The following is a 12,246-nucleotide window of genomic DNA, read 5'->3' as shown; positions in this document are numbered from 1 at the left end:
GGGTAAATTGCTTATCCCTGGTTTTCTGGAAATGGAAAATGGAGATGTAGATATGTATCCAATATGCTAGTAGATATTTACATATTTAGCCATCAAAATCAGTGCACATATTGCCTGAATTAAAGTCAATGCATTGTTTTCCTTTGGTCCTCTTGGTATCGCAGTTGGATATTAGCTAATTTTCTAGCCTCAGCTATGTCACTTGATGCTGAGACTGTTCCTTGTCACCAGCACTCATGCTTCTTGCCAGTGTAGCTGCTGTGTGAGGGGAGACCTGAACCTGTGGCAGAGTATGGGAGCATTCTCTGCTTTACTATTATGATGGGCTCTTAGACATGAGCAGCTGTGTGCTTAATGTAGCTGCTTCCTGGGATGGAAGCCCAGGTGTTTTTTGAAATTATTTTTGCGATATGTATTCCCTTATTCTGGCAAGTGTGAGGATGTAAGAAGAAGTATTGAGCTTTATTATTTTAATCTGTTTGAAAGTTTTGGAAGTCTGTAACATTAAGTGGATACCTCGGTGATCCCACAGTTGTCAGTAATGATTTCCAGACGTTTTCTCACAGGTTTCCTCTTCTCGGTTAACATAATTTCTCTCTCTGTGTCTCTGTCCCTTTCTTCTGTGCTTTCAGTCTGGTGAGATTTGATCCTCTTGGACACTACTTACTCACAGCAATTGTTAACCCCTCTAATCAGCAGGTAAGTTAGTCAGCAGTTCCAACTCTGTCTAAACTGTGGGTTATTTTCTCACCTAGTGCTCTAATTCTGATTATATTGGACTTCAATTTTCAATGTCCAAGTGTTTCTTTCCAGTCAAGATTAAAAACTAGCTTCAGACTGTATTCAAAGTTATAGCCATATCGTGACAGGGGAGTCCATTCTGAAACCCCTGAGTGATCGTCCCAGTAGAAGTAACCAGGCTGTGTTGGATAACTTGTCATTCATGTGCCTCTGGCTGGTTGACATTTTGCTTCCCCTTACTGCCTCCATGTCTGGAAATGCCTTTTGTAACAGAGTTGGTTTGCCAGCTGTACTCGTTCAGAAGTGTTGCTAATTGGAAGTGAATAATTTAATACCATATGATGATTCTGAATCTGGAACCAGTTAATTCTCAGTACTTCAAGGATGGAGTTGTTGCCTCTCTAGAAAGGTTTTCCTTGGATGATTATCAGTAGTTTTTCTTGATCTACCTGCAAGTTCTACCTAACTACCTGGCTCTGCCCCCGCCCCACCTTGGTCCACGTTGCAGGGTGATGACGAACCAGAGATCCCCATAGACGGAACAGAATTATCGCATTACCGTCAGCGTGCCCTCCTGCAGTCACAGCCAGTGCGCCGGACGCCTCTCCTCCACAATTTCCTGCACATGCTGTCCTCCCGCTCCTCTGGCATCCAGGTGGGAGAGCAAAGCACAGTGCAAGATTCTGCCACCCCCTCACCCCCACCGCCTCCCCCTCAGCCCTCCACGGAGCGTCCCAGGACTTCCGCTTACATCCGGCTCCGACAGCGGGTCAGTTACCCCACAGCCGAGTGCTGCCAGCACCTTGGGATCCTGTGCCTTTGCAGCCGCTGCTCTGGCACTCGAGTTCCTTCCCTCTTGCCACACCAGGACAGTGTCCCCCCTGCTCCTGCCAGGGCTACTACCCCTTCCTTTTCTTTTGTACAGACCGAGCCCTTCCATCCCCCGGAGCAGGCCTCATCAGCGCAGCAGGACCAGGGCCTCCTGAACCGGCCGTCTGCCTTCAGTACAGTCCAGAGCAGCACTGCCGGCAACACGCTCCGCAACCTCAGTCTGGGTCCCACCCGTCGCTCTTTGGGAGGCCCTCTGTCTAGCCACCCTTCTAGGTATCACCGAGAAATCGCTCCTGGGCTGACAGGATCTGAGTGGACCCGGACAGTGCTCAGTCTGAACTCCCGCTCTGAGGCGGAATCCATGCCCCCGCCCAGGACCAGTGCCTCTTCGGTGAGTTTGCTGTCTGTGCTGAGACAGCAGGAAGGTGGCTCTCAAGCATCTGTGTACACTTCAGCCACAGAAGGGAGGGGTTTTCCAGCTTCAGGGTTGGCAACTGAGTCGGATGGAGGGAATGGCTCCAGCCAAAACAACTCAGGCAGCATTCGCCATGAGCTTCAATGTGACCTGAGACGCTTCTTTTTGGAGTATGACCGGCTTCAGGAGCTGGACCAGAGCCTGAGTGGGGAAGCGCCCCAGGCCCAACAGGCCCAGGAAATGCTCAACAATAACATTGAATCCGAGAGGCCAGGCCCCTCCCACCAGCCCACCCCACACAGCAGCGAGAACAACTCCAACCTGTCGCGTGGCCACCTGAACCGCTGCCGCGCTTGCCACAATCTCCTGACCTTCAACAACGATACCCTGCGCTGGGAAAGAAGCGCACCCAACTACTCCTCTGGCGAAGCCAGCTCCTCCTGGCAGGTCCCCAGTACGTTTGAGGGCATGCCCTCGACTGGCAGCCAGTTGCCACCTCTCGAGCGGACTGAGGGCCAAACGCCGAGCTCCAGCAGGCTGGAGTTGAGCAGCTCTGCTAGCCCGCAGGAGGAGAGGACTGTGGGGGTGGCCTTCAACCAGGAGACAGGCCACTGGGAACGAATTTACACCCAGTCCAGCAGATCTGGAACTGTGTCGCAGGAGGCCTTACATCAGGATATGGCTGAGGAAAGCTCCGAGGAAGATTCACTCAGGAGGTGAGCAGATGCTTTCCTGTCTTCTCCTGTATCCCTTACTTTCCTCCTGATATCTCTTCCTTCAGTCCTGTGGGTGTTGTGGCTGGATCTGGAGCGTCTGGGATCCATGCATCATGCATCTGGTTCTGATCTCCCTAGCTTCCATTGCATCTTCTTGGAAAATCTTGCTGTGGTGGTGGAAAGAGGATGAGGCCTGGCAGTGTGAGTCAGGTGACTGCTTGCTCCTTTTCTGGCTAAGCTCATGTGACATTTAGCCTTGGAGGAGAGTTGTAGATGAGGTTAGAGAGGCATGAGGAGGTAAAACCGTTGACTTCCTCTGCTCTGCTTTTTGGCCTTCTCCAAGGATTGTATGTGCAGGACTGGTTATTGTGAAACAACAAAATGTCCCAGAGAGACTAGGAAAAAGTAGTAAAAGAGAACCCTGCTTGGGACAGATTAGTGAATTGGGTCTTTGATTGTGTTGCTTTGGACAAATTCTTAAACCATATCTTTTGGAACATTGCAACTTGACAGAAGGAAAAGAAAATAGTACGTATATATGTCAAGGAAAATTTTTTTTTTTAGAGGTATATATTTTTTGGACAGCAAGTTAGTTGCTTAGTTAAGATTCTTTGAGTAGATCTTCCAGATGGACATTCACCTCGAGGTGGAGAAGAAGAAATTCATAGAAGGAAGGCCTCTCCATACTTGGATTGGCATCCCAGGCAACTCTTTCATGGAAGAAACAGAGTGGGTGTAGTTGATCGCCCACCACATGTTCCGTGTATGGCTGTGTGCGCATCTATCTTGATTTATTAGGGACTTCTTTCTGTAATTCTGTAAAGGTCAAATCTAGCATAATCACCAACTCCCAGAATATGCCTGTTGGATCCAAACAGCATATTGCTCTGCATTACATCCTCTGTTGAAGCATCTGAAATTTCTCTGACATAAGCTTCTAGCAAGGGTGGGAATATGGATTGTGCACATAATGTACTTGTTATTTTGGGAGAATGCTTTAGAGAGTTACCCAGTTAATAAGTATTTGTTGAATTATATTTTTTTTCTAGCACTGGGCTAGGCACTGTCAAGAGTACAAAAGAAGTATAATACCTGGTCTTTGCCCACTGGCAGTATACAGTGTTGTTGTAGAGGCAAGACTTATTTACATGTAATTACATAAAAAATGTAAAGGAGCCGAATGCTTCATTGTATGGGACTGAGATTAAATGTAGTCTAATTTCAGAGAAAGGGAAGGATCATCAAAGAAGGCTTTACAAGAATAAGTCTTGAAAGATGGGTAGGATTTGGAAAGGGAAAGACCTTTTTATTTTGGGGGTATAGCACATGCTAAGGGAGGAAAGGGCATGATGAATTCAGGATAGTTAGAAGTGACTTAAGAGCGGTAACGTGAACACAGGGAGACTTGGTCAGATATGAAAGATAGATGAGGTAGCTGAGATTGTTACTCTGCCCGTTTGATTGAGGCCAGTTCTGGATTAACATCTAAATTCCCAGCTTTGGAATACTTTGCCTTGCATAATGATCCATATCAGGACCCTGAGACTCTGTTCTTCCTTTTTGTCAAGAGAGGTGAGACAGTAGCAAGCATAGTGCCTGACATATAGTAGGCATTCAAAAAGTTTATTAAAGGTAGCCATAAAGGACTGTCTTCAGTTATTGCTCTAAAAGCCTACCAGTGCCTGTTTCACTAGCATCAGTGGGTTTGTGGTCAGCCTCTGTCCGTTCTGTTCTAGCAGGACCTCTTCATGGGTTGCTGTTCTGAGAAATACCTGAGTTGTTTAAAACAAACTCTGTTGTTTGATAATAATTAGAGATACCAATTACTGAGAGCCTACTACTGTGTTCTAGCTTTGCCTTAATTATTTCTAATTTCCACAGTAACTCTGTGCAAGGCAGGTATGAAATTTCCCATCTTCCAGTTGAGGAAAGAGTGGCTCAGAGAAGTCAAGTTTCTTGTTAAAGGTCACACAGTAGGTTGCTGAGTGGGGATTTGAACTCCAGTGTGCATGACTAAAGATTTTTCTAGGCTGCCCTCCATGGTGTATTTCATTTTTCTTTTTTTTTTTAAATTAATTAATTTTTGGCTGCGTTGGGTCTTTGTTGCTGCGTGTGGGCTTTCTCTAGTTGAGGCGAGGGGGGGCTACTCTTCGTTGCGGTGCACGGGCTTCTCATTGTGGTGGCTTCTCGTTGCAGAGCATGGGCTCTAGGCGCGTGGGCTTCAGTAGTTGTGGCATGCGGGCTCAGTAGTCGTGGCACACGGGCTTAGTTGCTCTGTGGCATGTGGGATCTTCCCGGACCAGGGCTTGAACCTGTGTCCCCTGCATTGGCACGTGGATTCTTAACCACTGTGCCACCAGGGAAGTCCCCATGGTGTATTTCTTAAAGTGATAATCTCGTTTTTAGGTGAACCATTTTTATGTTTTTCTTTTCTTTTAACTTTTTGTTATGGAAATCTTCAAACATATAAAAATTAAAAGAAAAGTAGTGTAAATGAACTCCCGTATACCTATCACCTGGCTTCAAAACTTTTCAGCACTCGTCTGTATCCCTTACCCACTCCCACCCACCCAGACATCATATAATTTTGTCTGAAAATACTCCAGTATGTTTCTCTAGAGCAATTCTGTCTAATAAAATGTTCTATATCTGTGCCATCTAGTATAGTAGCTACCAGCCGCATGTGGCTATTGAGCATTTGAAATGTGGCTAGTGTGATCTGAGGAACTACATTTAAATTTTAACTAATTTAAATGTAGATAGCCACGTGTGACTAATATATTAATGGTCACTTCTTAATAAAGTAGGCCATTTAAAACCCAGAAACTATTAAGGATCTATCAGAATTTTTTGTAGGCAAAAAGTAGTATGTGTTTGTGGTTTAAATAAAAAAGTTCAAGCATTTAGAAATGTTATGTTGTAGAAAATGAAGTCCCTTGTCATCTTGCTGTAAACAATTATATATATACATATATATATATATACACACACACGTTTTTTAAATTTTAAAATATACAAATGCACAGTTCTCATTGTAAAATAGTATATTAATCCAGTGGTTACATTATTTATGGAGTTGCTTTTCAGATGAGCTTGAATGAGGTGTACCACGAGGGTTTACAGCCTACTCAAAAATGAGGTATCTTGTAAAATATTCTAAGTGCACACCCATTAAAGAAGGGCCACCACTTCCTCATAAACTGAGGGGCTGCATTCTGGTATAAATCACTAATATATACTTGTGTTAATCGGCATCTTCTACCACCTTCTGAAGGTCCAGTGTTCTCTGGCTGATAAGCGGCCTTGCTTGGATTTCCCCAGCAGGTGTCACTGTTGGGCTAGGCTGGCAGGGAAGAGAAGGTGTCCTTACTGTGTGTGTGAAGGGAGGGGGTTTATTCTTCAGCCTTGTAGTAGGAGATGGACTAAGGAGGCATGTTTTGATCCTTGGTGTTGCTGATATAATCTATAGTGTTTTCAGATAGTGAGAATATGAAACAAAAGTGTGTATTTCAGTGTAGCTCTGTGTTGCTGAACAGTGATGCACGGTTTATCTCCTTTTGCCTCTGGGCAGTGGAAGGTGACTGTCTCTATATAGTCTGACTCCAGGTTACAGTTTATAACTTGGATGGCAGGCCCTTTGCTTCACCATGAGAAGCTTCTTTTGGGGTCTGATAGCCCAGGACTTAGCAGGAGAAAATGAGGGTGTTGGGGCTTCTTGCAGCAGGGTCCCTGTGGCCTTGAAAGGGTGGTATTAGGGAAAAAAAGAAAATTATTTAAATGGCATCTTAAAACTGGAGAAAACCTAGAGTTTATTTAGTCCAGTGTCTGTCTGTCTCTGTCTCTTTTTCTAATTGATGAGAAAACTTAGATGCAGAGAGAGGAAGTGACTTTTTAAAGAGGTGCTTGTAGCAAAGATGGGAGTCAAACTCCTGGATCCTAAAGAGGGCACTCTTTCCTCCTCTTCATTTGAAATTAGTGCTTTCACACATCAGTTTTCTCTGTCAAAACTTCGGTTGCGGGGCTTCCCTGGTGGCGCAGTGGTTGGGGGTCTGCCTGCCGGTGCAGGGGACGCGGGTTTGAGCCCTGGTCTGGGAAGATCCCACATGCTGCGGAGCGGCTGGGCCCGTGGGCCGCAATTGCTGAGCCTGCGCGTCTGGAGCCTGTACTCTGCGGAGGGAGAGGCTGCGATAGTGAGAGGCCCACGCGCCGCGATGAAGAGTGGCCCCCACTTGCCGCAGCTGGAGAAAGCCCTCGCACAGGGACGAAGACCCAACACAGCCATAAATAAATAAATAAATAAAAATTAAAGTAGCTAAAAAAAAAAAAACAAAACTTCTATTGCTCCTGTAGATCATTGCCTGAGGGGACTCTTCAGTTGACTTTCTTTGTAAAAAATTGGAGCTCTGATAGATCATTTGTAATTATTGTCACTGGGTAAATGTAATCAACATGATGTTTCTAGGGATACAGGAGAAACACTGTTTTAGTTATTTGCCATAGAACCGCATTGATTAGTCCTTTTATTTATTATCATTTAAAAAAATTTTTTTTTGGTTGCACCGCGAGGCATGTGGGATCTTAGTTCCCCGACTAGGGCTCGAACCCACACCCCTTGCATTGGAAACACGGAGTCTTAAATACTGGACCACCAGGGAAGTCCTGATTAGTCCTTTTAAAGTGATCCCAGTTAGGGAAGTTCACTGTTAAAATCTCAACAATTGGGGAATCAAATTTGGGCTAAATCTTCCCTAACTAAAATTGTTACTGCATTCCTTCTCCAGATAGGTAACAAGGCCTTGTGTCTGAAGTATTTACTAAGATCAAGTGTGTTCTGAGAACAGACATCTCTTGATCTGTACTTTTCCCTTATGATAGGTGAAGATTGGGGAAGACATTCATGGTTACAAGCGTAAAATTTGACCCAGAACCTTGAAAGTTAGAATTGAAAGCCCTCATTAGATTTCTGTGTTTTTTTTTTTTTTAATTATTTAATTTTGGCTGTGTGGGTCTTCGTTGCTGCACGCGGGCTTTCTCTAGTTGCGGCAGGCGGGGGCAACTCTTCGTTGCCGTGCGGGGGCTTCTCATTGCCATGGCTTCTTGTTGCGGAGCACGGGCTCTAGGTGTGTGGGCTTCAGTAGTTGTGGCATGCGGGCTCAGTAGTTGTGGCTCGTGGGCTCTAGAGTGCAGGCTCAGTAGTTGTGGCCCACGGGCTTAGTTAGTCCGCGACATGTGGGATCTTCCCGGACCGGGGCTCAAACCTATGTCCCCTGAGTTGGCAGACGGATTCTTAACCACTGTGCCACCAGGAAGTTCCGAGATTTCTGTGTTTTTTTTAAGACTTTTGTGAGGGAATTGCTTTGTTGGAGCAGCCTGAAACCTCTTGAGGCTTCATGGGCCAACTAACTTGCTTGAGCCCTCAATCCCTCAGCTCTAGTCACGTGGGGATTCTCCCTGGAGCTACAGCAGAACATTGCTGATGGAGGGAAATGCAGGAATGACTATGTCCATGGGGCTAGTCGCAGGTCCACAAGAGGGAGAAGGCAAAGTAGAAATTAGGAAAGTACCAGTCTTCTCAGCATGGTTGTAGTATAGACGAGGTTCTATCTCAAGTAGTTCTTCTGTGCCACTGACCTGAGTCTACAGGATTTTATATGTCTAAAATCGCTCCCTGTTTCTTTGGATGGGGAGTAGACTCAGCTTATTATTCAAAACCTAACACAGTGGTCCCCTTTTCCTTTGGGAAACCTTCTCTGATTGCCCCAAATGATCACTTTCTCTTCTTTGCTGTTTGTGTACTACATATAGATACTTCCTTGTAGTATTGCACCCATGACAGAGAAATATTTGTTTCTCTTTTTGACAGTGAGCACCCTGAAGGCAGTGATTGTGTCTGTATCCCTACTGTACCTAGAATACTACCTGGCACATAGTAGGTGCTCAATAAATGTTAGTTATATTGAACAAATGGAATTGAAATTACATCCTCTATGATTCAGTATGCAGTGTATATCCTTTTTGGCTTCCTTAGTAAAAGAGCAAAAAAATCATTATATCACATCCTTAGTCTTCCAGAGAGTTTTTGGCTCAATGAGTACTTGTTCAATAAATGAAGTGGCATAACTAGAGTTGTACGTGGTAGACACCTTCTATAACTTGAGCTCAGGTGACCTAAAATTTGTTCTCTGCTGTTTCACCATTGAGCCATGTTTCTAGCGTGTGTATTGGTTTTGCTGAGGGCTGTAATAAGTCTTAATGCACCTGGTCAGCTGTCCTTCATATTGGCTCCCACTGATGACTCAGGGCCTGCACACTCCTGAGCATCATCTACAGGTTCCTCTTGAGACCATTTTGTTGGTCTTGGCTTGGCATCTCAGTGATTTTAATATCTCTGGCAGTCAGTGCTTTTGCTTTGTTTTTTTTCTTCTTAAATACTCTCTGCAGTCTCAATTATGGAATACTTGATCTTGATAAAGTTCAAATTAGATGTGAATAAGCCAAATTAGATGTGACGGTTCTGTTTCCCATCGGTGGTTTATGTTTCTTCTAGTTTCTGTGGAAAGCTTTCACTGAACTTGCTTAGAAACAGGATGATTGGGGATTGAGGAAAATAGGTTCTCATCTTTTTTCATTTTGTGGGTCCGAGCATTATTAGAATGAATCTTTTTTTAAAAAATTAATTTATTTAATTTATTTTATTTTTGGCTGCGTTGGGTCTTTGTTGCTGCACGCGGGCTTTCTCTAGTTGCAGGGAGCGGGACTACTCTTCATTGCAGTGTGCTGGCTTCTCATTGCGGTGGCTTTTCTTGTTGCAGAGCACGGACTCTAGGCACGTGGACTTCAGTAGTTGTGGGCGCGGGCTCAGTAGTTGGGGCACGCGGGCTCTAGAGCACAGGCTTAGTAGTTGTGGCGCACGGGCTTAGTTGCTCCGCGGCATGTGGGATCTTCCCGGACCAGGGCTCGAACCCGTGTCCCCTGCATTGACAGGCAGATTCTTAACCACTGCGCCACCAGGGAAGCCCTAGAATGAATCTTTTTTAGATTTGAAATGATTTTAGTTTGTTCCCCCCGCCCCAGGGGGCAGAATCCTCGTATTAAGAACGAGTTTTGCTTTACCTCTATTTATGCCCCCACAAAATTGGTGGACTCGCTGTCTTTTGATATTCAAATTGAAATAAGCCCTTCCTAACTTTTGAGTTTTTACTCGGAAGTTTGGGATTTGAGGACAAAGAATAAGGAGGAATCCTTAACCAAGGGAATTTAATATGTGGATGGGCAAATCATGACTTGTTCCTTCTGGGAGAAGAGAGAACCAGGTATTGAGAAATCAGAAAGGAGACAAAGCTGATGGCGGAATTAAGCAGCTTAGTTTTAAGAGTAAGGGAAGCCGGGGGAAGATAAACCCAGGCCTTAAAGGAGGAAGCTCCTATGAGGGAGCGTGGCTCTTGTTACAACCCTGGGAATTGGGCTGGTGAAATAATTACTCTGATTGATCGATTCATTCATTCATACGGTTGACAAATATTTACTAAGAACCTACTGTGTACCATATACTACTTAAGTACCAGCAAGAAGTCTCTTATTCTAATGAGAGAAAGAAAATAAACACATAAATAAAATATCTAGTATGCCAGATGGTGTTAAATTCTATGGAGAAAAATATTTGAAAATGTAGGTGTTTCTGGGGTGGAAGTTTGCAATGTTAAATAGGGTCATCAGAGGAAGTCTGGTAAGGTGACATTGGAGCAGACACCTCTTCCTTCCTTCAAGCAAGTAAGGGAGTAAACTCTGTATACATTGGGGGCAAGGGCATTCTAGGCAGAGAAAGGCAAATGCAAAATCCCTGAAACGCTTGGCTGGAGCACAGTGAAGGATGGAGTGATAGACGAAGTTAGAGAGGTAATGGGGACCAGATTATGCAGGCCTTCTAAGATATTTAAAGGATTTTACATCTTACTCTGAGTGATTTGGGAAACCTTGGGAAGTGGAGTAGCATGATCTTATATTTTAAAAGGATCATGTGGCTGCTGATTGACAATAGACTGAAGAGGCTCTGCTAAATAGGGTAAATTAAAGTTAGGCCAATATCACACACTTTTAGATTAATTTGTGTCTTGATTCTGTGGTGAAAACCAGAAGGCGGGAGTCAGTGATTGTGTCAGAATTAGAAGGGCCTTAAATGTTTGGATGAAGAGTTGCCAAACAAATAAAGAAATAAAGCCTCTTGGCAGGCATATTATCTGCAACAAAGCCACCCCCATCCCCCAACCATGACAGCATGTTATTAAAGCTGTGAGGAAGGGAGAGCCTGAAAAATTTGTAGTCAGCGAGGTATCATAAATGGAATTTTGAGATGCCTGTTTTGTCTGCTTACAAAACGAATACAAATTCATTTGTAAAAATTCAAACATAGAAATGTGTGATTTATCTATCTATAGTGAATGTCCTCTGCAGTGCTAACCACTGTTAGCAATTTGTGTGTTAACTTCAGAATTTTTTCTCTGCAAATGAAAGCACTTTTTTTTATTTATAAAAATGGGATCATACTAAATCTACTCTTCCACCGTTTACATATTTCACTTAATATGTCATGGACATTTTTCCATGTTGATGTGTATAGATCTGCTACATTCTTTTTAACAATGGCATTGTATTCCAACAGTTGGATGCACCATAATTAAACAAGTCCTCTGTTGATAGAATCTGTATTGTTTCTGGTTTTTGCGTGCACAGACAATGCTGTAGCATCTTCGTGTACTTGTGCAGGTGTCTCTAGAGGAGGATGAATTTTCAGAGCTACAGTTGCTGGGGCTGAAGAGTATGAACATTGTTAATGGTGAAAATTAATTGTATTCATTATTACTAATTTAAAATGTATAAAATGATATTTTCTATTTTAGGGAGCATAATTTCATAGATATTCATAATTTCATAGATTAGGACTCCTAATCCTGTGTTTTTTCCCCTCCCATAAGGTCTTACGTTTCTTAGTTGTAAATCCTACCACCGGGTTTTTCAGGAATCTGATCCTCAAGGTTGAGAAGAACTTCTAACATATGCCACCTGGAGGTGTTCATGTAGTTTTCTTCTCCATTAGCCTTGTATGAGGGAGACTTCGTTCCGTCTTTGACATTCACTTACTTACTGGCTTTGGGCCACCTAGTCTTCCTGGCCTTGTTAAATGATTGAGAGAGTCCAGATATTTCTTGCCCCATCATAAGGCAGTAACATTTAGATATTTAAGTTATTTGTTTTCGGGGATAGTTAGAAAACCCACTTCTCTCTTTGGCAATATGAGGGTGAGAGTAGAGTAGAAGAGAGGGTACCATTGCTATTAATCTTTTTCCCCTTCTCTGCTCATCTGCCCAACTAAGTCACTCTGTATTTGAGCCTCTGAATTCTGAGTGTGATCCCTGGTTGTATCCTCTGTTTCAGTGACTAGGACTTTTTCTGTGAAGGGCAAGTTTGTAAATATTTTAGGCTTTGTGTAGGCCATATGGTCTCTGTTGCAAATACTGAACTTTGCCATTGTAGCACGAAAGTAGC

At 43.8% G+C, this 12,246-nt stretch overlaps 1 protein-coding gene across 14 annotated transcripts in view; it reads left to right on the top strand.

Moving 5' to 3' along the window:
• AMBRA1 (autophagy and beclin 1 regulator 1) overlaps positions 1-12,246 on the top strand; it is a 178,689-nt gene that overhangs the window by 32,779 nt on the left and 133,664 nt on the right. For 10 of the 14 annotated variants that reach the window (XM_061201683.1, XM_061201676.1, XM_061201679.1 and 7 more), the window contains 2 exons: positions 633-699; positions 1,250-2,703. In XM_061201683.1, the coding sequence (XP_061057666.1) occupies positions 633-699; positions 1,250-2,703 (1,521 nt within the window). The remainder of the gene's footprint in view (positions 1-632; positions 700-1,249; positions 2,704-12,246) is intronic. The other 4 variants (XM_061201682.1, XM_061201681.1, XM_061201680.1 and 1 more) reach the window with 3 other exon arrangements.

This window comes from Eubalaena glacialis, chromosome 10 (genome assembly GCF_028564815.1).
Source record: "Eubalaena glacialis isolate mEubGla1 chromosome 10, mEubGla1.1.hap2.+ XY, whole genome shotgun sequence".
NCBI classification, from domain to species: Eukaryota; Metazoa; Chordata; class Mammalia; order Artiodactyla; family Balaenidae; genus Eubalaena; species Eubalaena glacialis.
Note: the sequence above shows the minus strand (reverse complement) of the source record. Positions and strands in the feature narration are given on the sequence as shown.